Source organism: Dromaius novaehollandiae, chromosome 3 (genome assembly GCF_036370855.1).
Source record: "Dromaius novaehollandiae isolate bDroNov1 chromosome 3, bDroNov1.hap1, whole genome shotgun sequence".
NCBI classification, from domain to species: domain Eukaryota; kingdom Metazoa; phylum Chordata; class Aves; order Casuariiformes; family Dromaiidae; genus Dromaius; species Dromaius novaehollandiae.
Window position 1 is genome coordinate 35,475,363 of NC_088100.1, and position 27,052 is coordinate 35,502,414.

Consider the following 27,052-nt stretch of genomic DNA (forward strand, 5'->3'; position numbering starts at 1 on the left):
AAGCACACATAAGCGCTTGAATAAGGAAATAAATAAATCGGTAGCTTGGCAGATGTTGCTAGCTCAGAACACAGATGTGTTTTTCCATTCCATTTTTATTCTTTATATGTCAGTTAAGAAATCAGCCCTGTACTTCATTGTTTGTCCTTGATTTATGCTATATAAATACATTTTTCTGTTTCATTCTTTAATTTATTTTTTAGTACACACAACAAATCCATAAGATTATATCCAGGTTCCTGAGTTCCTCCCACCTTCATATTGGCTAGTTTTATGGAATTGTCCATGTTACTTCTATTCCTTAGAGCTGTCGTCTCAAATGTTAACTTACAAAGATAAAATGCTGTTGCAAAGCTGTCGTGACTTCTTTGCTCTGTTTTAATGGTGAAAAAGCCTGGGCATGTGCTTTATATTGTGTTTTGAATACTCCTAACCCTTTGAAATATGTTTCCTGTTAATGCTCTGAAACTAGAATCTTCTTCTGTCTGGCTGCAGGATTTGTAATGTAATCTAGCCTTGCTACATAATTTTTCTCCCTTTTCTCTTCAAGCAGTCATACTTGACTGCGAATGTGTGTGTTTTTCTAAAGTTCCGGAAAGGTGTGTAGATTTTGTTTTGTTTTGAAGGTAAATAATTTCTGAGAGTTTTTTTCAGACAGTCGGAGCATTTAGTTCAGACATTTTCTTGCTTGGATTGGACCTACCTTCCCTTGACAAATACTGCGTTATAAACCTAAAACCTTAAATCATTTATAAAACGGCTACAAAAAGTTAAATCAGTTGCATGTGTGTTATCTCACTGTAAGGTCACATCTTCTAATTTAAAAGCAGCAGTCCACCTTTGGTCTAGTGTTGAGCTACATGCTGAATTTAAATGCGAAATATAAATATCTCCTCCTTCTTAATAAGGAACCATTAACAAAGGAATTTATTGAGGAAGGAGGGATGAGGAATGGGTTCTCAGCTTCTTGGGGAATTCTGAGACTTCGGATTTTTTCATTGTTCAGAAAAGGCAGAATGGAGGAAGTGAAACTTCCGTTGACTAGTATTTCTGGAAAATGTATTGAATCAGAATTTTTTCACAAACTTTTTTGTAATGTAGTGCAGTTAAAATTTCCAAGCAGTTTTAAAATCAAAATCTCAACATTGTATTTCCAGAATTTAAAAGCGACTGGCATTATCAACATGCTCTCTGTTGAAATCAACATGTTTCTTGGACATTTTAATACAGTATTTGTGTCTCTGCTACAGCAAGAAGCATACAGGGTAATTGTTGGGGTCTGGTGGTTTTTGAAGGAGTACCAAAATACTGATCTGTTGGCTAGAAAAGCGTACCTTTTAATCAGCTTTTGCTGCTGAGGATATTGGGGAGTAATCTTCCCTGCAGAATTATGTATTTCATGCAATAATCAGATGGAAGCAAAAAGGCAATAAATGAAGAAACCAGAGAAATGCTGAAAAACATTGGTGAATATAGTAGCTCTCCACATGGATATTTGGGCACCTGACTAGCCCTCTCCCTCCCTCTTTCTGAGGTGAGCTGTATTGCAGGCATGAGCCATCTCACCACCATAAACTTTCTGCATATGTTTTCCCTAAGCAATAATAAAGTGAGGAAGATCTGCAAATGTGCAGTTCAGTCTTTCCACATGTTACTCCCTTTAAATCTTTTTAAAGCAGTTAATATTGTGTCTTAATAAAATGCGTAGATGGAAATATAAGATTAATTATAAACAAACATAGTTCTTTGTGGGGGGGAAGCATTGTCGTCTTGGAGTTTGAGGACATTGAAGTGGAGAAGTTGAATAAAGGAGAGCTGATTCACAGCTTTTTGGGTGTTGATAAAATTCAATAAAATTGGGAAACCCTTTTAGCTAAGAGATAGGAAGAAATGGGTGATACTTAGCCTGGCAAAGATAGATATGGTATTGTAATAACGAAAACAGAGTGAGTTATGACAGGTTTTTTCTTTTGTTTTTGAATTGCGGGAAACACTAAATTAGGGCATGATGAGATAAAAAAGCTGGAGAAGCTCTCAGTGGCTATTAGGTGGAGTTCAGTGTTGTCTAGTGGAAAACTAGATACACTGGAGTAAATACTTAGCCTGTATACAGATATGAGTTTTAAATTTAATCAATGTTGAATGTGATGGTAATTGTAAATGAAATGGTGGGGTTCAGAAAAATTGATAATATACTGTGGATGATTTGATAAAATGGACTAGTTACTTACCCATTCTTTAATTTTCATGCAAGTAATTAATGTTGTTTAGGAAGTGTACAAAAAGTTAAGCTTTAATAGGTTTTATTGCTTATTGTCAAGGAAATTATACTTTCATTCTTCTGCTTACATCAGCAGGCCTCTCAAAGAAAATGGGTTTCTTCTGAATGTATTACCTATGTAAATGATACAGTTTGGAAATAAATGGTGTACTTTATAAGTGTAGTTCATTTGTAACTTCATCATATACTCTTATTTTATTGATCACTTGTATTATACTAATGCAGGAGTAAAACTATTGCTAAAGAAAAACTCTGCAAGTGTCTTGGAACAATCATCCTGACTTTAGTCACATTCTCATAAGAACACTTGGTAACTCAGTAGCCCGGTTTACAAATATTTCAAAATAAAATGCAAAGGCAATATGATGTGAATTGTTTTTATTACTCTTTTAGCAGGAACTACAGAGTCTTTCTTTCAGGGAAAAAAAAATTATATTCTTATTCGTCTATTATATTCAAGGACTGAATTCTTTTATGCCTGTCAAAGGAACGTAACAAATTATGTTATGGATTCTGAAATATTTAGGTGATTTCTGATTTTGTATGGCAATTATTATAAAAGCAAAAAAACACAATTTTTAATTTGGACAACACAAAAATACATGTTGTCATTGTCATCCAGATGATGAGTGCTTTTCTGGCTTCTGATAATAAATTTTTTCATATATTAAATACGATAGGGAGATTAGCAAGTTATTAAATGCTGACTTCCAAGTGATGGAAAGATTGTTTGAAGAAGCAGCAAAATAATGGAAGAATTTTACAAAACAATTAATTGGAAGTCTGGCATTGACTGTCCTGAGACCAGATACTGGCTGAATGGCCAGTGATCTGTCTTGTGTAGTAATTATGCTTTTAGAAGTATTGACAAGACTTGGACACGGCTAAAGTATTCATTTCTAGGTTCCTATATAATATGCTATATTGATCTCTCATGCAGTGAGAAAATGTTTAATTAAGAGCCTTGTTATTGCAAAAATTGTAAATTGCAATAAATATATAGAGAACAATGCCACTGAATTATGGCTTGAAAATGTACTAGATTTTTGTGGAACTATAAGTGGAGAATAGCTGAGGCCCTCTTCATCTGGCTGTACTGGTGCATTATCAATTTATGTAATTCAAGTGTAACTGAAAAAATATTTCATGCTAATTAGTTTCACTTTTTTTGAAAAAGTATTTCTGAAACATCACATACCAGAGCCTTTTCTTAAACCATTTTTCTGTACTTTTGCAGTGAAAATGCTCAGAATATGTCTTGTCCTGTAACTGTGGTACATGGTAGACGTTTTCACCACGCGCATGCACAGACAGCAGTAGTAAAAACAGCAGCCCAAAGGTAAGACTAAATAAATTTGTTCCTCCAGATGGCCAGTTTTCAAAAGTCCTTTCTAGCATTCTATATAGCCATTTTCCTTATGCTTTTAAAGTGTTTGGAAGAAACAGAAGTGCATTAGGTGATGCATTCTTGATCTTCTGTGTGAACTTTTATCATAATTACTGAAGTTTCATAAAGCTTATCATTTAAGGCTTACTGTCATATAACCTTAGAAATTGCTAATTTTAAAGCACAGTATGGCATACATTCAAAAGGAAAGCACTTACCAATGTGAACATATTTAGAAAATATTTCAAATGGACAAATGTAGCATGCAGCATAAGTGACGACATAGTGCTCAAATACTAGTTCACAGGAATTCCAGCTTGCATTAGACCCATCAAAGGGTTAAGTCATAGCTATGTCGATCATATGTAGTCTTTAAATACGTCTTTTAACGTATTCTTACGTAGTCTTTAAATGTGGTGTAAAGCATACAAACTGTAAAGACAGCTTTAATACACATCTTCGTTGAGACATCTCACAGGAGTAAGGTTTTGCATTTATATAAATACTTGTTGCAGTGGATGATGCGAGAGTGGAGAATATTAGCAGTGCTGAATTAAACTTTGTCAAATACTTTTTGTTTTTAGAACTAGATCAGACTTATGTAAATTCCTAGTAAATATACAATGAGAAGTCTGTTGACCAAAAGATGGACTGTCTTGATGCATATTTCCATAATCTGTTTTTTCTAAGAAACACATCAGATTTTCAAAGCCCTTTTTGAAAGGCTTTTTTACAGGCTTTTTGCATCCAGCATATGTCACAGAAACATACGAGTTAACTGTTGCTTTAAGATGTTTTCTTTGAAGGTTTGTTCATTCAGAGCTCTCTTTATCTGTTCATTTATGTATTTCCACTGGCCCATGTATGTGCTTCATCCTGTCAGCATTGCATAGTTGCTCTCCTCTTTCCCTTTTTATTCCTCTGGATTTTGTGTAGATTTTTGGGGGGGGATGGAGTCACATGTAGGCATCATCCTCTTCTTTATCCCATTTTCCTCATGTTCATTGCTATCTTCAGAATAGCAAAGCTATTGCACTAAGGTGAGTGAAGGTTGTGATCCAAATGTGTATTGGGGTAATACGGCATAAACTGAAAAATGAGTTTTACTCTCCTGACCCTGAGGACCATGTTGCCTCTCTCCATTTTCAAACTCCAGTGTCATCTGTAAATGGAGTAGCATGGACTTTTCCTTCCCCTTAGTACAAGGAGATGCAGCAGTAAGGATCTCTTTTCCTTATACTTCTTCACAGCACTGTGAGGCACTGGGTGACTGAAGAGGATGGGCAGAGCTTTTCCAGGGATTTATACTAAAAGATGAGGTTTATGTTATCAGTGTGGGTTAGACCAGACCAGCTGTGTTCTTCTTGCATGCAGTCCTGTTTGGGATAGTTTTGTTTAATACTCATTGAGGAAAGCATAGTGCATCTCAGAGCACTTGTGCCCCTCCTCTTTACTTTTTTTGGGGGGTTGGGGGTGGGAGTGGGAGGGGTTCATTCTAAGGGATAAGAACTTAATCTGCAGTGCCACTTAGAGTGATTTAAAGTAGGCAAAATCATGTGAGCCTGTTCTTTCTTGGATGTTGGTCTGAGTAATATTTGTGTACTTCAGTAAGTTTTATTGTGAGACAGTCCTTTGAAATAGCGTACAGACATAGATTCATCTACTTAAGTCCCATAGGCTTTTTCAGCATGCAGGAGAGTCATCTCCAGAGATTATGGGTATTGCCTTTTTCTCTTCCACTGCTATAGAAAGTTGGTAGATGACTGGTTAAATGACTGGTGACATTGCCTAAATTTAAGAGGGTTGGATCTGGCCATAATGCCTTTATCTGAATCCTGAGGGGATGTTAGACTTTCTTGCTTGCCTTTCTCATCTATGAGACTTGCCTCTTTATAAGCCTGTAATGTAAAGTCCAAAATGGTAGTGACTTTTTGTGTAACACGCAGAAGGAAAACTAATGCGAAATACAAGCAATTTGAATATTGCATGCAGTAGTCACATGATAGTGACTCTGGATGTTTCTAACTGTTCTGTTTTTATCTGTTTTCTTTTTCAAGGTTGTTATTGTACTTCACTTTTATTAACAACAGACAATTAACTCTTTTGCTGAGAATGTTTTTGGAGTCTCAGAGGCAGGAAATAGTCATAAAAATCTTGAGTAATGTTTTCCTACTGGAGGATATCAGAACCAGCATAGTCTAATGGACTGATTTATCTTCAGTATTTAACAATGAGTTTTACAGAGGAGCCTTACACTGGACATTTAGTTCCAGTATCTTTTGCAAGTTGACTCAATTGGTTACTTTTTAAAAGTTCCTAAATCTGTTTTTAGAGCTAGTTGTTTGGAAATTAACAGAACATGACCTGTTGTCTACCGTACTTTTTTATTATTACTGTTATTACTTTTATTGGGCAGTGGGGCTCTCATGGGAGAAATCTGGAAAATGTAGATTTATGGATCAGAAGACAATAGATGTTAGAAAAAAAGAACTAAAATAGGATTATGTAAACCCCTTCAAAATACGGAGTTCCAGTGTGTATTAAGTGGGTCTTTCCTTGTTTATGTATTTTAAGTTGTTTGAGAATTTTTGCCATCTTTTTTGCTAGTTCTTACTGACAATAGCTAATAGTTGAGTTTAAAAGTAAACTCTCATGGTATCTGTTCATAAAGGAGTATGTGCAGAAAGTGTGGCAAACCAAGAATAAACATATTAGGTCTACTGCGGTGAAGAAAAGCTGGTAACACCGGAAGCTGAGTTCTAATGTGCTGGGGTTTTTCCTAATACTAATTTACAGGCAACACAAAGTTGTATTTCTTCTTTGGTATTGTTTACATTTGTATAAAATCTTTTATAGTATGCTGATCAGTTACGACATGGCGGAAATAATTTTAACAAGCCTAACGTATTGCTCTTAAATCTACAGTGGATTATTGAAAGGATGAATAAAAGTACGAACACGATTAAGTTAGTTCTGTGTAGGCTGAGTCTCTGGCTCAGATGTTACCTATTCTTTTTTTTTTATATAGGGTTCTTTGCGTGGGAATGGTGACACATAGGGGCTAGCTAATTACGAAACTCCATTTTAATCTATGTCAGATTAATTTGGAACTTGTGGTGTGTGCCATGTGTTATGTTTCTCATCCCTTTTTTCTGACTTTGCACATGGATGATGCATTTAAATTCTGGCTGAATATCTGTTGGACTTTAAAATATAGGACACCATTACAACGAAATCAGGCACGTCAAAATAATATTTTGACAAATCTCGTTCAAGTTTATTCAGTAGAATCTGGGGGTCACATTAAAATTTGTTCATGTCTGATGCAAGAGATTTTCAGATATAGCTAAAACTACTATTGTAGTTGGTTCAAACTAATTTTGCTTCATTTAATGAATGCATAGTTCATTCTTAATGTTGTTGACAGACTGTTCTAAGACCTGGCATTGGAATAGCATGTATGTACAGCATGTCTAACAAATCTTACTGCATGAGCTGCATGAAGCAGTTCTTTGGGGCACTGCTTGTTATGATTCCTGGCACAGGAGTCTCATCTCTTAATTTTTCTGAGTTGTAAAAGTGAGAAAACAAGCAAATGAAATGTTTAGTGCAATGACAGTGTACAGTATCAGTCATTCTGGATTTTTTTTTTTTCCGACCAGTAAGTTTCTGCAGCATTAAAACTTACAATTCATACCTATGTGACTCTTACTTTACAGTACCTGTAAACAGTTAATGCAAGTTATGGATTAACTGTGCCAAGGGATACAAAGATACTGGTGGTTGCTCCATACAGAACTGCTTTGGATCTGTCTGGATTTGTAAACTTAGATGTGACCTGCACAAAAGTGGCCTTTATTGTTTGTAAAGGCCAACTCCAGCTGGAACAATTTTTTGCCACTTCCCAGCAGCATTGACTGATAAGCCCCCCAAGGTGAAGTTGGTACTGTTTGGATTCAGTTTTGAATTCCTTTTACTCTCTTCCCAGAATCCAGAGCATTGTGCAGATTAAATGCATTTTCATACTACGCTCTGTAGCATTATCAGGATTACTTTCTTACCTGTTTTAATTTCAGTCCTGCCATTCCTCTACGTAACAGTTTGCTGTCTTCTCATGAGTCTTCTGTTTCTGAAAAGGAATGGAGGATGAATTTATGCTACTCTTATCTAATATTATTACTCCATTTAATTTGACTGAAATAAAGTAGGAAACGTGGTTTGAATTTGGCCTGTTCTAAAATAGTTTTAGGGTAATACATATATGACAGAAGTTAAGAGTTTGGAGTATCACACAGGTGAAAAGCATTCCATATTGCAAGGGCCCCAAAGTCAGGAGTGGTACAGATAATGTTTTTAAGGTGTTGTATTTATGCTGTGCTTAGTTGGACCTATTTTGTATGTCAGTCTTGGTATACAAAGGACCAGAGCTGTGAGCACCTGCTACGTTTGTTGATTCTGGATGAGACACACCTGAAACTAATGGACATAACTTTAATATTTTTGAAGGCTTTTTTTTTAACCAAAACTTCAGGATGAGGAGAGTTGCTTCTGTTTATCCGTCTCTATCCAGTAGCTGATTGTATGTGGTCTCCTAAATATTTAAGTAGTGCCTTCTGATCCCTCCCCCCCCTGCAATTTAAACTCTTACATTTTTGAAATAGTTGGAAACAAATTACTGTGTGGTATTGAGAATGCAAGGTAAACTCGTTTGGTCTGCTCTCGCATGGTGATCAGGGATTGGAAAGCAGGCTTGGTCTTAATTCACACAATGGTACTCTGTCATGTCAGGTTCTACCCTGGAGTGAGTTAAGTAAGAGCCAGTCCCAGTTCAGAATTAATCAAACTTTACACACTGAAAATGGCGCAAGAATATAACACATAGCCCACTGACCTTTGCTGGCTGTGAAGTAACATTTGTTTATGCATTTATAATTACTGTTACAAAAATGTTGTCAATATTAAGTGTTTATTTGAAAACTAGTGCAGTGTGAGTGCAAGAAGCAATAGAAGTTTGTTTGATAACTTATTAATTTAGCAATGTACAGCACCATGTGAGGCTTTGCATTTATGCTTTTTTTTCTTTTTTCATATTTTAAGCAATCTGGATCGAAAGGAAAGGTAAGCTTATTGTTGATGAGCATGGCAATGAGCATTAAGAAAATTAACCAAATGAGTGCTTTATCAGTGCTAGTTAAAGAATAATCAATGCAGTGATCATATCTGCTCATGTGTTGGGGATTTTTTGTTTGTTTTTTGTTCTTTTTTTTGGTAAAAGGGAGTAAGTGGACCACAAAAAGGACCTTTATGTCCATCTCCATAAAGTGCCATGTTAATGTGAACTTTGGGTACATTCCTACTGGAAATCACTATGTGTTTAGGTGATTTTCAGTTCTCTCTGGAAGTTAAGAATTCACTGCTAACTCTTTTGATAGTGCAGTAAACTTAATGCAGTAGAATGGTTTTGAAGCATATTTTGTTGGGGTATTTAACAGTTTTCTATCTATCATTTCAGCTTGGTTTAAATAACATTAAAGTTTTCTGATCATGTTTATTGTGTACATTCTGTTCCTGAAGTGTAAATGTTAAAGCAATTAACGGAAAATGTGCAGCAAAACCAAACACGCTCTAAGGCTGATCGTCTCTCATTTTGCATCTGTTTTATTAAGTTCAATATTTTGTTAATAATATGAAATACCGTGCTTTTAGTTTGCTTTTTATATAGCTCAAATTTACAGATTTATGTAAATATTTTGTATGATAGCAATGTTATTTAGTTTTTGTAAATATCCGGTCTGTATACGTGGTTTTTGACAGTATAAGCTTGGTATCAGGTTGACTTGTTTACACTGTATATTTAACATTTAGCAGATCGCAAAATAAATAATGCAGCTATCAAATGTAGATTTGTTCTTTGTGAATTCAGGATGTTGTGGATTTATCTTGAATTTAATAGTGAAATCATCTGAACTTTTCAACTTTACTGCCCTTTGTTATTTCCTAAAAGAAATACCAAAGGGATACTGACAGGTTAATTTTGGCCCTCTAATATGGGATTCGGTCATCTTCCCTCTGCCTTAGCTTTGAGTTCATAGATTAGTTTTATCGTTACCATCGTGGTAAGAGCAGCTGCTGTTCTCAGCTTTCTCAGCCAAACGGGCCTTCTAACTTGCATACTGAAAACCCAACTGCCTGTGCTTGCTCTCTCTTCCACCCTTGACTCGGTACCTGTTTTTCTATAAGACACATTGAAAGTAAATCTCACCTTAACAGCTAAGTGCTTCCTGTCTTACCATGCCTTACTCTGTTTTTATGTAACGATTTTGAAACCAACAGGCTTCGTGCTGTGGTCTGCTTCCAAGCAGTAGTATAGTTGGGCATCCTCTAAGGAGAGCCAAGCTGTACATTAAACACAGCTCATGTGGGCAGTGTTAGGAGGTGGCACGGCTCAGGCGAGATCATGCCCAGTTTTAAAAGCTCTGAATTAAGACAGCAGTGTTTGTATCCTAAATTCCCACATCCATATGTATACTTAAATGGGATGTTGCATTAGGATGCTTCCTTTCTGGTCTAGCCAAAAAATATTCCCAGGGGTTTTTTTATTTTCTTTTTTGTAGAGAATAAATTTTAGTATCAAAATTTCACTTTGGCTGGAAGGTGCCACAGGGGTCAATGTCCCAGTGTAGGGTGAAGATAGTATAGCAGTAATCTGTAATTGGGCAGAATTCAAAATCTTGTGTACTGAAAACACTAAATCAGTAATATTCTGTCTGGGCAAAACATGTTACTTGAGAGTGCTGTGCCATGTAGATACTAAGACGTGTCTGAAGTTCAAGGTTCTCCACTGCACAGACTACCTCGCTGTTTTTTTTATGGCTGTTGCGGGAAGGGCCTGGTCTTTTAGTCTTGTATTGTTTTGCTGTTTGGTGCTTTACTTCTTGAGGTTGCTTTCATCAAAAGCTGATCTATCTCCCTTATACGTAAAGGTATTGAAGCCAAAACTGTTTATAATGGGTGAGATAAATGAGAAGCCTAAAGTGTTTAATCTCAGAGCATGGAGCCTTGTTATTCAAGCAAAATCTAAATCAAGGAGAGCTATTGTTAGGAAACCTAAGAGGCAAAAAAATTGCATGTTTTTTTAAAAAAATATTTGCAATATCTCACTTGCTAGGATGGCAGAAACAGTATTCAGTGTTGTATTTCCTTTTTATTATTAGGCACAACACATAGATAGTCTTGCATCTTCATTTGTTTAGCTGTTTTATCTCTCAATATTAAAATGGAAGACTTAGTTTAAGTTTTATTAATAGGACTGAACAGCGAGAAGGTGTTTGTTTTGAAGTGCTTTACATTTTTTGTTTTTTTTTTAATAAGGAATTTTTCTTTGCCAAACCATGGAAATTCTTTTCTGAATAGTCCTTCTGAAGATAGATACTATGTTCAGTTTTTAAAGCATTAGTTTCCATTTAATTTCTGCACTCGTACACACTGAAACTGTGCAGTGTATTAAATACATAACTGTAAAAGCCATGAATGGATATGCAAGTGTTCAAATGAGCAACAAACTCCATGGTGGAGGGGGAGCTTTTTAGTCATCCATAAACGCTTTATGGTGGTGTCCTCTGTGTTTTTTGTTGGCGGGAGGGAGGCAGGTGGGGTTCAGTGAAACACATTTCATAGGAGGAGCTTTAGGTTGCTGTGCTCTTGTGGGAGGACTTACTCTGCCCAAGAAAGCATATTTCTGAGATCGTATCTGCAACTCAATAGTGTTTAAAATTGTCTTTACTGTTGTTTGTAACGCAAAGGAACTTAAATCTCATCTTGAACTGCTAATCCAAGTTAAACTGTGTTGGGCAGCAGTTGACCTGGAGCTGCTAACTTCAGCTCATGGTCCTGTTTCACCATCGCTTCTATTTTAATCTGTGCTAAGTCACCAGAGCTGGGACTGCCATGCCTTTTGTTGTATAAGGGTGCCCTTGAAGAGAGATGGCAAATCAAGCCTGAACTGAGCATTACATAATGAATTTATCAAATCTTTACTCATAAGTTGTAAGACTTTCTTGCGTCATGGCGAGTCAGATTAGCAAACTGAAAAGGTTAATGAATAATTAGAAAATATTGGAAAAATAGCAGTCTAAATCATCAGATTAGATTCTGGAGATCTACAGTTGCTTTTCAATTTCTAGAATGAGAACGACAGACTGATTATGTTGAAGGCAAAATTTACATACTGTCTTTAATGTGGGAAGACACGGTGTTGGTTGTATTTTTTGAGGGACTTGCTGTGTTTTAATCATCAGACATAAAAACTCCTAACGCTCCAGCTGATTCTTGCTAAGAAGATTAACTAAGAGTGATATGTGGTGTTAGCAAGTGTCTGAGTCGTAGGAATTGAGCAAGTACAACAAAATGATATAAACATGAACTAAGACCTTGCTTGAGACTGAGCTCCACTATGGAGAAAGCTGAAAGTGGCAGTATGATACGGGCTTTGCAGGAATTTAAGATACGGTCTTTTAATTTTGTTTATGGATAAAGTATGTGGTGTCAAATTCTGATCCAATGTTGGCTAAATATACAGTAGAAATAAAAACCTGTATCTCTGTCTTGAATGAGATTAGAGATTTAGGATAGTCACTTAATATGCTACTAGCATCATTAAAGAAGTGAATTAACTATTTATTGCAATGTTAACTACTAAATTGTCTTTCACCCTTGTCTCTGGTGCACCCTTGGTGCACTTGTAGTTCAGTTGGAAAGGGTGAGAGTAGTCTCAGGTGACTAATTTTGGATGATTAAGAGGATTTTGGTGGCCTACGTTTGTGTGTTACTGGCCCATTATGAACAGATGAGTAATAGGCTTTTACTCTGGGAGAAACAAGATACTCATTTTATACCAGCTCTTGTGTTTTTTGTTAGTGTTTGGCTGTTTAACAAATATCGGTATAAGCCTATGCCGATGCCCCCAAATTTCAACAAGGAGAAATAATGCTACTGTACTCCTGATTTATTGTCAAAAAATTATTTAGCAAAATATGGTTAAGTGATGAATCTGTCTTCATAAAAAGGTAAAGATATGTTGCATATTAATGCAATAAAAACATGTAAGACTTTTAGGAAAAAATCATAACTTAAATGTTGAGAGACCTTGAATTGTCAAACTGGATTTTAATTTCCAAATTTCTAAATTTCCAGTATTACTTTCATTGTCTTCAGTTAAATTTTGACAAATAATTTTGCTATTGCTTCTTTGAAATTAAATCAAATATTTTATATTTAAGGTAAATTTATATTGTAAAGGAAGGAATTATTCTAATACAAGTTATATTCTAAACAACAGATTTATTCCAATGGAATACTATGGAAAGCTAATTATAATAGATGTCAGACAAAATTGCGAGCATCCTTACAGCAAAGTTTTCATATTTTTTCAGATCTCCAATAATGATGTAATAGTTCTTTCTACTTTCCAATGTCATTATCACTTGTTCTGGTAGTAACAGCTTCTCATTATGTAATGCATAATTTGAACTATGTCTTATAGGATTATATTTCTACCAAATCCGCTGTTAGAGTAATCCTTTTCCGATTTGAACTTTTAAAGAAAATGGTTAAAAAAACCTCATAGACTTAGTTTACAAACAAATATTAGTGTAGAGTTTCTCAGTCTGGTTCAGTTTATGTGTATGCAGGTATTTAAAAAGAAACAGCCCCCCCACACACACCTTTGGAGGGGAGCAGGGCTGTTACAGAAACAGGTTGGACAGAACCAGAGTTACAAAGAAACTACGTAACCTGGGGCTAGCGCATGTCCTTTTGGGCACAGTAAAGCAGAGTACTGTGGCTCCTCTATGCTCCATGTTGCAGTGCAGCCACCATCATTTTTCTCAACTTTTTTTTCTATGTGAGGTTTTCTTCACAGTGCAGGAGCCCAACACAGTAAAAACATGTTTTTGTGTAGTAGTGGGTTAATCCATTTGGAGGGCCAGATTTGGTGAGAAGTCTCACAGAAGGCATTATAGATTAACATTGTTCCAAATAGGTCAGTTAATAACAAAATATGGGAGACCCTGCAAGATGTGAGTTAGAAATATAAAAAATTCAAAGGTCCTAACAATTTGATGCATTAGGAAATTATAAACAGAGAAATACGGATTTATGCTAGATGCTGCAGTCAGTTTCAGCAGTAACCAAATTTTTGGCAGGTGGGTCTGAGGTATTTAGCTCAGTTACTTTAAATTTTTACTGCCTACAGCGGTTTTCTTTGCCCCTTTGCTGTTGATTATTTTCCTTGTAATCAGAGGTAGCATAATGACACGTGTGTGACTGAGCTGACCCCTTTGCAGCCCAGTGCACTGGCTGAACCTGCCAACAGAGATGGTTTCTGCTGAAGCTGTGGACAAGGCCTCCGTGTTTCAGGTGCATGCCATCTTCTGTTCTAGCAGGAGCAGTAACCTGCAGCTGCAGCGCAGGGTCGGACAGCTGAGAAAGAGAACTGCCACAAACAGTAACTAAGATGCAATAAGCACCAAGAATCTTAATTTGGTAGTAGCTCAATTTGGCACATTTATGTATAAATTGAAGATACCTTTCAGGAGAGTGAAAAAATCTTATTACATTGGTGTGTGTGTATTAGTGTACACACAAAATGCGTGATACAAATTATGCCAACTAAAGTTTTCTTATCAACTAATTTGTCTAAATTACATTTTTAAACAAAGATGTCAGAGCTATTTCGTCTGCTGCAGTTGTCTTTTTATTTTTTGGCAACAGCATTTTTTGGCATCAGGTCTCTTTCTTCTCTGTTTTGCCTTTTCCCTTTCCATTTTTTAAGTTGTGGAACTTAAGTTGTGGAATCTACTTTAATATTTAAATAATAGTTGTTGCTATTTTTGGATTTTAAAAATACCTATGAATGAGAAGGAGGAGGAGAGCTTCATACAGGCATCACTCCTTGAAGACTTTGTTCTGAAAGTGAGAGACTCCTAAACTATTGATAACTGTCAAAGGGGATTCAGATCAGAAACACTTCTAAGACCTTTACTGTAGTTGTTTCTAGCATTCTGATAATATTTTTAAGTTTTCAAATAGCATGTAATAGGAAAAAGTGTTTATTCATAACTTTCAAACAGATTTCAGATTTATTTTGTAAGTGTACGATTCTGGTAAAATATAATGGTGTTTATCAAAAGAACAACTGCATATCAAATTTATTTTCCAGAAAAGAATATCCCCCTCAGCTTCAGAAAGTAGAAGCAGACCACATTAGGTTACCACGGTCTCAAGGAGTGGGTAGGTTATCTTCAGAGTTCTCATTTATTTTAAACAGAATTTTTTTTTTTTTGAAAAACTGCTTTGGGCAAGTATATGTCAACCTTTGTGTAACCTCTGTACATTTTTAGTATATCTATTTATATCCTCCTGTGATGTTGTTCTAGTTTTATACAGGTTTTTGCATGAAAGCAGAATTTTGTCCATTTGGGCAGATTTCTGCAACCCGTTCAGTCACATTATAATAAATCTTAAATTTGACCTCAGTTATTTAAAAATGAATGAAATTGGGAAAAAACTTAGAATCATAGAATCATGGAGTTCGGCATGGCTCTGGAGATTGTCTAGTCCAACCCCAAATCCTCAGCTTGTTCTTGAGTTATTGGTGAGGAATTTCTGTAGCATCATTAGTATGTGCAAAATGTAGCATGATAAACACCACTTGATAAGAAGTATATTCATGCACTGAGACAGTGAGTAGAACTGCCACTATCAGCACTGCCCTGTAGCTCACCTGAAATATGCTGCTATCTCACTGATTAGGGACCATTCTTGGGGATAATCTGATGCAAGGGAGAAAATGCAATTTGGCTTGAGGAGTAGAAATCGTGAAACAGGAAAAAAAATCACTGTGTTTGAAGTATTGAGCTTTCTCACTACAGATATATGTGGTCTGTGAACCTGCTATGGTCAGCTGTTTAACCATCTGCACTGGCCACTTATTTTACTGTGCTGTTATAAATTAGTATTAAATAGAACTATATAACCAATTAATCTACACAGAAGTAAGATCATTAAAAAATGCTGTTATTGTTCCTTTTTTGAAAACAGGTCATTCTTTAGGTTTGAGATGTCTTCTAATAGTAGGTTATTTGTAAGACTATCAGTATATGTATTGAAAAAGTGTTCATATCTCTTTCAAAAAATGCTCCCTTAAAAGAAAGTTCTAATATGGAGACTGTAATTAAATGTAGTTGGACTAAATAGCAGTTTGAATTTAAACTGAAATAAGCCAGTGTTTTATAACATTTTGCAAAGCAGCTTTTATAGGAAATTCTCCCTCTGTACACATTGTTGATTTAAGAAGATTATATATTTTTCTGTGTTAATGGAGACCAACTGATCCCATCCCTTTTCCTACATTCTTCCAATATTAAAAGGAGTGCGCCAATATAAAGCAGGATATGGCAGTATAGTTCACTATATTGCTGAGTCTTATGCTGAAGGAGTAAATCCTAAATTAGGCAGATTATTTCCAGTTATTCTAAATGCATTCACGGTAGTCTTTTTGTGAAAATCACCATTGTCATCTTCTAGCTGATCCTCTCCTCCTTTCGTTAGCAAAGGTTCGGTTCCAGTTGTAGTGAAGTTCGTGTAGGTTTTCAAGGTCAAAGCCTCCTCTGAAGATATTAGGTTAAAAATTGCCACTGAGAAATACTGAAATAGTACTAATGAAACAATTTTCAACATTCTTTGGGGGCAATTTTTTCTTATTTATACAACAGATCATGAGACATTTCTTTACATGGATGAAACTGAGTGTAGATTGTTGGTTGTTTAAAATGTTCTTTATGTTTAACTCAAGTTAGTGTATGTGGAGAAACATGTTGATTGTACTGCTTAACCACGTGTGAGCAGATATTTCTTGCTAACAGCTTTTGGGTTTTTTTCCTCCTAGACAGTATAATGGAAAACACAGAGGAGTCAGAATCGGAATCAGAATCTGAAATTAAGAGGAAGGTACAACAGAAACGTCACTGCAATTCATATCAATCTGACTTGTCTCTATCTTCTGCTACAAAAAAATGCTTAACCCAATTAAAGGTGGGTTAAATTTAAAAAAAAAAAATCTGAATCCTGTTTAACTCAAAAAGTTTATGCGTATTTTTTTAAAAAGGCATTTGAGTTGTAAAATAGACTGGCATGCTAAAAGTCCTTAGAGTTGGAAGAAAGGTTTGGATATTTAAATATCTGTACCATTATAACTTTTTTTTTTTTTTAACTTAGGTGTTAATATTGTTGCTAACTATGAAATATTTATTTTCCTATTTGACTAGACAGGTGCTGCACTGGAAAAGCAGAAGAGCCTGAAGTGTTTAAATTGATTGGCTGATCTACTCCATGATTATTTTGATAAACTAGAAACCGCTAATTTTAGTTTGCTATGTGTGAAATAGAGGAGCAGTAGTTTACTGTTGTAGTAGAAAAGTGTTGTAGTTTTTCAGTACTCATTATAACGGTAGAGACAAAAGTATTGCAAATATGCAGTTGCTTCCTGTTAAGTTGCTGTGTTTTTCACTGGAATTAATCTGTAGCAAGGGTATCCACATGGCAGACTGTGGCCTACATGCAGCCAAACAGGATGTTTTGTCTGAAATTTTCCTGAATACCAGATATAACATGTCTTGGGCATTCTTGTATGGCTGTCCGTATTTCTTATTGTCTTCCTGGATTAGTGTGGAAGAATCGTAATGCCTACTTGCAGGTCATGCTGTGTGACTGTCATAGCAGAACTTCCTGCAGAGAGGATCCTGGTAAAAATTAAGTGTGTCTGTGATTCTTATATGCAATCACTTTTTGTTTGCTCCTGTATGTTAGAAAGTAAGTCAGACTGTGCTTCTTTAGGATGGAGTACTTCATTCTACTCTTACACATTTCCATTATATATTTACTTAATAAAACATTAACATAATGTTAAATGGAAGTATTAATTGCTGAGGTTTTGATCTACTTATGCATTAAACTGTACAATATTTAGCAAAGTGCTGTATAAAAGCTAAATCATGAGGTAACAAAGCAGTTAAAAACAGATCAGAAAACATTCACAGTTCCGTGTGTTTGTTTGTTTTAATTATTATATTGATGATTTTGGCTATGTTTGTTTAGAGAGGCAGCCTATGCTATGTACTGTCAGGTAAGGGGCAAAAGCAGAAAATGGTTTTCTAGGTTAAAATAGTCATTAATGAAAACAATTTAAAAATAAATGGAATCTTGTCACTGTCTTGATATGACAATGTAGTAAGATTTTGTTCTGAAGATCTGACAAATGTCATCTCTTAATAAATAGAGGTTTTCTCCTTACAAATAATGTAAATCAACAGAGAGGAAGGAGCCTCATTGCTTGTGGTCAGACGTGACCTTTGTACGCTGTCTTTGCAACAGCTCCTAGCTCTAACTGGAAGACCACGTACATGTAGAAGTGAGGTATGACTTCAGCTTTCCTATTACAAAACCATGGTACTGACTTCCAGAACTACTTGCTGGGCAACGTACATGAGGGATGAGAGGGCTGGAGCAACATTTAGAAGTATCAGCAGCTTCGGTGTCGTTGAGCCAGGCTGCGTGTGGCTGATCGCATTGCTAAAACAGCCATACTCCGTCGCTCCAGTGGAAAAGCAGCAGGCTGGATTAGGTTGTTCCCGGGTCTTGATTTCATTTCCAAAGCCACCAGACAGATTGCACTTACAAACATTATTTAATGATTACATCTGCTACTCTTTCCTATGCATGTCAGATGTTCTCAGAGATCTGTAGGGTTGATGCTGGAGGTCACAAATGGAAAAGTTACTTTTTCTGAGATGTAATTGCTGAGGGCTTGCAGTAAAACAAGTTTGAGAGGTGAAAACCCCATATTTTTCACACAATGTAATATGAGCAGCAGTGTTTTCTGAGGCAAGAACTAAAGTGATTTCAAAAAGACACTGACAAAATTTGTGAGGATACATCATTGAACAGGGTGATTTAAATTCAACCTCTGACTCAGGAAGTGCCAAAACTGCTGATTATATTACATAAAGTTAGGAGGATCAGTCTTTGCTGTATTCCCTGTGCTCCCATCTACCACTGGCCAGTGTTGAAGGTACAGCACAGGGCTAGATGAACCTTTACTCCAGTCTTATAGGATAGTTATGATCCTCTAAGACTGTACAGTTTGTGGATGCACTTTGTTTATACTGTACTTCAAACTCGTTTGAGCCTTGCATTAGACTTGAAGTAATACTTTTCAGATGCTTAAGAGATTGGGAGGGGAGGGAGGAAGTATTTTTATGAGTATGGTAAGGGGAGGATTGTGTTCCCGTAACTTAAGAATTCATAGCTGAATATAAAAAGACAAAAGATGAAATCTTGCTGCAACTGAATTCAGTAGCACAAGTCCTTTTTTTCCTTTTTTCGTGGGTTAAGAGTTTTGTACTATTTTTCCAGTAAAGAGATTTCAGAAAATGTTTCATGTGTTTGTCATGACAGAGCTGTCAACCTATGCAGGTCATCCACCTGAATGTTTATGGAGGCTTTGAACAATTTGATAGTGTTTGTTGTGGTATCACGCCAGAGGAATTACAGACGTAACCAGCTCATTGTCAAATGAAGATTAAATCATTTTAATCTTAGTAGAGTATAATAGGTTGCCCTTTATAAATGTTAAAAATACACATCATTTTTAAAGGGGGGGATGTTCTTCATATGTGCTTACAACCTGCTTCCCCCCCCCGGAAAAATAGCAAGAGCTTTGAATGCTAGAATTTTTAGACATAGGATGGAGAGAACTAGTATTTTTTTGTATTTTGCAGATTTGCAAAGTTTAAAAAAATGTTGTGCTCTGCAGGTTATAAGGCAGATACATTTAGGTAAAACTCGCTCACTTTACTCTAACTAGAGTGTAATTAAAAGAGAGTATACCACTCTTAATTAAGCACTGCTGTGCCTCCCCTCAGGATCCAGGCTTTCCAGCCACAGAAGGGAAGTCGTTACAGGTTTTGGGTTTGTATTTGGGGGGGGGGGGGGAGAGAGTTATTTTATACTTAAGATCCTTTAGGTACTATTGGTAACTTCTACTGAATGTTTTCATACCATGTCTTGTCTGATTGCAGTTCCTCAATATGATTAGCAGGATCTTTAAAAAAAGTACATTTTGTAATTGAGCCCTTAGGCATAATACTGTATGTGTTTCATGTCACTTGCTATCCTATCACACCACAAAGGTAGCACATCCAGTTACACGTTTGTTGAAGATGCTAACAAGGTTTTAAAGGCCCAATGTATTTTATACCTTGGCTCTTGTGTGTGTTTTGCTACTGCCTGTATGGCTTTACTAAATTGCTAGAGTTTTTATGAAAGGTAATATATATTCCTCTTATTACTTTGTTTTTACATTTGTTTTTAAAAATGATTGAAAATCCCACACGGGAGGAAATCTTTTGTATTGGAAAGCTGTTCATGGCTAGGGGTGCCAGTGGTGATGGACATGTTTTGAATACTGATTCCAAAGAATTTTTGTGGGATTTAGATGTTTATTATCTTGTAGTTTTTAATAAGGGGCTATATCACATGCGCTCAGTGATCCAGCCACCAACACCATACGTTAAATCACAGTTCTAGCGGTGTCCCATATTCAACTCAGTAGGCACTCAATAACTCACATGTTAGTTAGGTCCAGATTTCCTTAGACTTAGAAGTCCAAATTCCACTTTTGTAATATGCCAAGTACTTTTTTAATTAAGAAGGCTCTGTGTGTGAGAAACAAAAACATCTCTGTTTTTACAATGGTAGAATTTATTTTCCTTTGTAGCCCCTGCCTTTCTCTTGAAAGTCTAAGCAATGCCTTTTCCCCAAGTCCTTTTTTCTCCAGCCGCTAGGCAGTGTATTTCCTTCTCACTGTTTTTGTTTGTTTTGTTTTGAGGAGTGATTTTCTACAGTCAGGTTGTTACTTAGTGACCTAGGGGGTTGCTCCTTGTCCTTTTTAACATTGCTCTGATGATCTTCAGTTTACTTTTTAAATTTTGTCCAGTGAAACTATTTTTGCAGAAATGCAACCGGATGCAACTGGACCATCTTGCTGATGTATAATGTATTTGAACAGTGTGCAACCTTTTACATATGGAAAGAAAAAGAACAGGAAGGAAATCTGGACTGTCAAACATTAACCAGTGTTAAAATTACGGCAGTTGATATTTGTCGCTCTTATCCCTTCTTAAGTGAAAAAAATCAAACTATATTTTAATACTTACTTTAACTGTATGTGCTTACTGGAATTACTAATATAGCATTGTTAATCTTCATTTTGAGCAAACGATTAACTCTGATGTACTTAGACCTCATGCAGTTACTGATTGTTGCATTTTTTCCTTTTTCTTCTTCCTCTCTAGCTTTTGGAACAAATTGATTATTCAACTGATTGCCCAAATTGTGGGCGGGCAAACGAAAATCAGACCAAATGCCGACATTGTGAAAATGTTTCTCTTAAGGATTTGCAAAGAGTCTCCAGACAAACTGTGGCATTAAGTGAATCTGTGGGACCTTTATCACGTTCTTCAATACATCAGAATTCAACAGGGCAAAAATCTTCAGGTACAGGGTTCAACACAAAGAAGTTTTACAGCTCTGCTGTTGGGAAAGGCCCAGCGGATATTCTACTGAGTAATGATGTTGTAGGACATTCTATGATGCGACAGAATGGAAAAGTTGGTCTTATAACTGGGACAAAAAGTCCTAAAATTACAGGAAACCTAAGACAAAGGAGTACAAGACCATCTGAACTAAATGATCCAAGTAAGTACCTTTTCATGAATATAGCCATTAACTGAAAACTCAACATATGCTACCATGAAAGAACCATCCCCAATAGTTTACATTACTGACTTGACTTGGATTTTTTTTGAGTTTTGGGGGAAAAGAGACATACTTTTTTTTTTTTTAATATGTTCTTTTTCTGTAGTGAGGTACTCTGAAAAAAAACAATGTTGGGGAAAACAAAATGTTACTTCTTTAATCTTAAAAAAAAAAAAAACTTTTTAACTTTCAAATAGCATTCTTAGCAAGACTCCTTCATTCCATCTCACAAAGGGAAAGGCAATCTTTGATTTTTTTTTTCTTTTCCTGTTGAGCTGTGCATCCCAACAATATACCAATAATGTATCCCAGCATCATCTTTAAATTTCATAATGTTCAAAATGTTAATCTTTATGCTTTATCTGTGTAAACACACACTAATTAATAAGCAGATAGGGAATGGGATTTGCAGAATTCTGGTTCTAGTTCCATGCTTAGTTTGCTAGACCATGTGGTCTTTCTGATTTGAATAGCTTAAATCATAATTTCTCTAGTCGGTTTTTCTTCACGTTGTTTGTATTACACAACCTTTAAAAAACTAATCTTTCCAGCAGAAGAGGCTTAAATTAGACTTTTGTTTTACGATTCACTGTCAGTTCTTTACTGAACCCAGAAATGGGTGACCCCACTTCTGTGTCTAGGCGGGGAATGGTGATACTTACTTCTTGCATTGTTAGTTATGGGAAATAAAAAGTGAGGGAAAGAGAACTTGTGAGCATATTCCAAATAAATATTAGTAAAAACATAATATAATGATAAATGTGGACTGCATTTGGTACTGCAGGACAATTGCATAAATTACTTTTAAGCCATTGCTTAAAAAGAAATTTCTGTGACAGAAAAATGTAGTGGTTGAGAATTTAATATTTTCTGTTTAGTTGTTTTGTCTAGTGATGATGATGAGGAGGAGGATAGTGGCAGCACTAGGAGAATGGAAAGCATTTCACCTCGTCCTGCAGATTCAGCCCGCTCCTCCCCAGCTCCTTCTACAGGAAAGGTGGAAGCAGCATTAAAGGAAAACAGTTGTGGAATAGAACAGAGAATAGGTAGTATTACAACAGATACAGAAATTGCAGTCACACTACCAAGAAAAGCAAGAATGAAAGATCAGGTACTGATTTAACGCTTTGTTTAAAGAAAACAAAAGTCAAATCATAAATGGGAAATGTAAAGGCTTGTCTTGCATTGTCAGAAGTTGACTATAATTTATTACTTATTTAGCAGTTCATCAAAAAGTATTTCTGCTTACATAAATGCTAGAAACATAAGAAAATTTGTTCAATAAATTTCTCTATGAGCATTCATGGTGATTTGAATTATGCTTTTGACATAGATACTTCTGTGTTGAATGCGTGCTCTTTGAGACTGGGCAGGATATCTGTATGTAATTCAAGGGCCTTCTTAGTTTGCAGACTGTCAGTACCAACTATGTAATGGTAAGACTTTGGACATAAGTTAAACATGAAGAGACACTGAAAACAATAGTGGCCTTTTAAAATTAAAATACTTTGACAACTGTCCCAATTAATAGCACTTAATTTAAGGATTTCATGGTGGGGCTTTTGTTTTTTAGTTGAGCACCACTGCAAGAATTGGATAAACAAAGGCAAAAAATGCACCATGAGCAGACTCCTTAAGTGCTGTCAAAGGGGACAGCTCTCACGGTATGTTAAAGACTTAACAACGTTGATAGAGAGCCGTTAAGAAGGATAAATTCCCTGTGACAATTGGTGTTGAATTAATAGTGCTGCCTAAAACTTTGTTTTGGTCTCTCATGCAGTTTGAGGATTGTGGATTTGATCCAACAAATGTATCTGATCAAATTTCTACCCGCAGTCTCAAATCCTTTGTGCTTTCACATGACTGGTTTAGTGTTCTGACTTAGAAAACCTTCATGCTAGATCAAGATTCAAAAAGCAACATTCTAGTGCTGTAAACCTGATGGAATTATATATGTTTAGAATGTGGTGTATAACTAGGCACCAGTATCAATAGAAAGCTGTGAACCTTCACCCCACAATGTAAAACTATGGGGCTGAAAGCCTGGACAACAAGTAGCTTCTGAATTTCAGTTCTTCAGGAGTTATATGCTGAATTAATTTAAAACATTGCGTTGCGAGGGCACTGGTGTCTAAGACTTCTGAAAATCTGATTGATTTCCTTTTCAGATCCTTGTATTGCTGTTCACTAGCCTTAAAGAACCAATTGTTACACTGGAATTTTACTGCCTATTTTAGCAAAAAGTAGAAAAGATTGTTTTTTGAAAATGGGAATACGGTATTATTTGTAAAACTTAACATAAACTTTGCCCAGGTTCAAGGAAACTATCAAGAATTGCAGGCATCACCGTGCATTTTTGTCAGAAATTACAAGAAAAGGCTTACACAAGCTTTGTTCGTTTGTTCTAGATACACGCTAAGTCCTCGCTGAAGCAGTTACTTTAGTATGGCACTGCTTTATGAGTGTTCTCTGTGTTACTGCTTTTTCTGTGATTTCTGAGTTTTGAACTTCTAATTATGTTTACCTAGTGCAGCAAACCAAATGAAAAGCTGTCTTCGACGAGAGTCCTAGGAAAGTATTTTAATTACAAGGATCCATATCCTCTGTCCTCTCTCTTCTCCATAGCATTTAATATGGAGTATCTGAAAGTATCGTATGAATTATGGCAAGAGAAGCTAGTCATTAGTGGCTTCGTAATAATTCTCCGGATTTAGTCTTAATAGAAATACTGAGTTTCTTAAAATGTTTTTTTGTGGGAGTTTAATTGTATTTTGAAACCTAAAAGAATGTTTGCTAATGGTTGTCTTTTTATAAAGAGAATATAAGTACTAAAGAAATACTAGCATACAGAAAATTCTTCAGCAACAGTTATATAAAAATATACATATAGAATAAGTTATACAACAAACAAATTTATTCATATGATGGCTATCAGCCAGCTCTCTTTCTTTCTGATAATTTTTTGTAAAATTGTTCTGTTGGTAAAGAGAAGACTTTATTGAGATTGCAGCTTCAGTTAGTATCCAAAGATTTTCTTGAGCTGCAGCAGCCTCCATGTGTCTTTATTCAGTATTTAGCTTTCTGATCCTGGAATCCATCTGAAAAGCATCCTAATAGCTCTGTAGAGTTCTTGTAAGGATTTTTGATGTGTTTTTTTTTTTTCCTGAAGGTTGTACATCTGCTAATGTGCGCTATACTTCAATAATAAATCAGTGTTTTCAGTCATCAAAAGCTTGGCCTAATACAAAGCAAAACAAAAAAAAATATCCTCTTAGGGCGCCTTTATAGCATTATTCATAAAAATGACCTTGTTATGCCAGGCTGCATAGTGTTTCAATGTGAAGAAAATTAAATTGGTGTTGACGATTTTAGGGCTATTATTTGTGACTTGGAGATGTTAGCAGAATGTCTACAGGTGTCAAGTAGTGTTTTTTTTTCTTGAATCTGGCAATATAAACATCTTCAGATGTTGCAACAAATTTTTTAAGAAATTTAAACCATTTGTCTATGTTTGGGGTGGATGTTATAGTGCATAATCCTGTAGAGCAAAAGAAAAGTAGCCAAAAATTAGTTACTACTTCTTAACAGTCTGTTTTAACAATAAATTTAGTGAGACATTCTGACACCTTGAAAATTGCTTTTCAGTTTGGCAACATTGTGTCTAACACTCCAATAAAACGTCGTAAAATTATTTCTCAAGAAATCGTAACTGAAGCTGTACCTCTAAATTATCAAAATTCCTGTGAAAGCGTCATTCTGAACTGTCGAAGTATACGAATAGGAACCCTACGAAGAATGGTAGTGGAGCCTGTGATTGTAAGTAAACTTGTTATATGACAAATCTCCTTTCAATTTTTGGTGTAGAGGTTGTTATTTTCATACTTGAGCAACTTAATACCTTGCTGTTTTCTGTGGGACAGCAAATTTGTCTCACATTTCAATTAGGTTACAATTTTCAAAGAAATTGGATTTGTGCTATTATGTACTAACACAAACTATGTAGCTTGGGGGTTTAATAGAAATATCACACCTGCAAAACCCTATCGTCTTCATTTTATTGGAGGTTTGGGGTGGAGGTGGGAGGAAGTGTCCTGTGGATTAGTGTACATCTGTTAGGAAAGCCGAAGGCAAGTTACCAAACAAATGCATACTGATAGGTGGGAGGAAGAACCATGTCTTTTTCTGCAGGTGAAAAATTTCAGTTCTGTAGTATGAGATTTTATTTATTTATTTACAATACTTTCTAAATTATCAGGAGACTCTCAAGGAGTCTTTGAATGCTAGTGGTATGCAGTAAGCCAGATGACATGCATGCTTCTTCCTGAAGCAGCCACTTGAATAAAAAGAAAGTTGTTACTTGTTCTTTCTGCCCTCTGGAAAACACTATTATTTGATTTGCTTAAATAATCATACTGATAGCTTTTCAGAGGCTGTGTGTAATTTTCTCTTTTGAAGTTTGGAGGGTTTTTTTTCTTCCTACAATTGCTGGGGTTCTTTTTCCAGAATATTTTACACATTTTGAAAGTAAAAGTACCTGTAAGAGGAAATCTGATGTTTCAACAGTTAGTGTGACTGAAAGAGACACTGAATAGTGAAGTATATACTTTATATATATACACCTTGGTTGGTTTTAAATTTTGCTTTTTATATTTTAAAATTGTCATTATATAAGTCCTTATTAATTACTAACTGCCAAAAGTCATTAAGTCAAATTTAATTTTGACTTTGAAACCTTATTATTGTGTTGTCTTTCACAGTTTTGCCTGGATTATATCAAAATACGGCTAGAAAATCAAGAAGGTCAGTACTACTTTCCTTTTTTGTTAGTTGTCAGTAAACATTTCTTGTATAAATTAACTTTGTCAAAAGTATTACATGTGTATCATAATGAAATGTTGATCCTGGTTTTGTTTCTTGTGTAATAAATTGCACCAGCTGCCTGTAGCCAGATTTAAAAGAAATTAAGAGTGTAAATTTTACATGAACTGCCTGCAGATTTAAAAAAAAACAAATTTTTTTGGCATAATCTTTTGTTTCTATTAGCAGAAAGAAAATTCACAGGTAGCAGGAATTGGCAAATTGGTAATCATGCTTGCTCTCAAGGGTCACTAATTTTTCCCCTCATCCTGGTTGAGGAACTGTGTTTTTTCTGCTAATTCTTAGCAGAGCTCTTAAATAAAATGATTGACGAAAACAACAGGCAAGAGTAACCTACTTTAAAACATGGTACATTTTAAACAGTCTATCAGTTCTCTTATTTCAAATGCAAAAGAGAGTAAAGTCACACAAGCGTCTGGTATCTTCCCTGTATCTCCCTTCAAAATTAAACACTCTTCTCACTATAGGTTGTATATTTCATGTCACCAGCAAAAATACAACGGCGTAGTTTAGGAAATAGTGAGCTTGCAACTATTCCTGTATTTCCTTTATTTTCTTCTGTGGGGTTTTACTTTGGGCCTAAAGAGGAGGTTTGCCTTCTTTTATCAATCTTAAGTCAAGTTTCCCTGAAA

The 27,052-nt window shown here is 35.6% G+C and overlaps 1 protein-coding gene across 2 annotated transcripts in view; it reads left to right on the forward strand.

Moving 5' to 3' along the window:
* The window catches only part of SENP6 (SUMO specific peptidase 6), an 81,861-nt gene that overhangs the window by 26,184 nt on the left and 28,625 nt on the right, over window positions 1-27,052 (forward strand). The window contains exons 5-12 of one of the 2 annotated variants that reach the window (XM_026102273.2): window positions 3,519-3,620; window positions 8,766-8,786; window positions 14,887-14,957; window positions 16,615-16,760; window positions 21,080-21,482; window positions 22,421-22,653; window positions 25,188-25,358; window positions 26,300-26,342. In XM_026102273.2, coding sequence (XP_025958058.1) covers window positions 3,519-3,620; window positions 8,766-8,786; window positions 14,887-14,957; window positions 16,615-16,760; window positions 21,080-21,482; window positions 22,421-22,653; window positions 25,188-25,358; window positions 26,300-26,342 — 1,190 coding nt within the window. The remainder of the gene's footprint in view (window positions 1-3,518; window positions 3,621-8,765; window positions 8,787-14,886; window positions 14,958-16,614; window positions 16,761-21,079; window positions 21,483-22,420; window positions 22,654-25,187; window positions 25,359-26,299; window positions 26,343-27,052) is intronic. The other variant, XM_026102274.2, reaches the window with a different exon arrangement.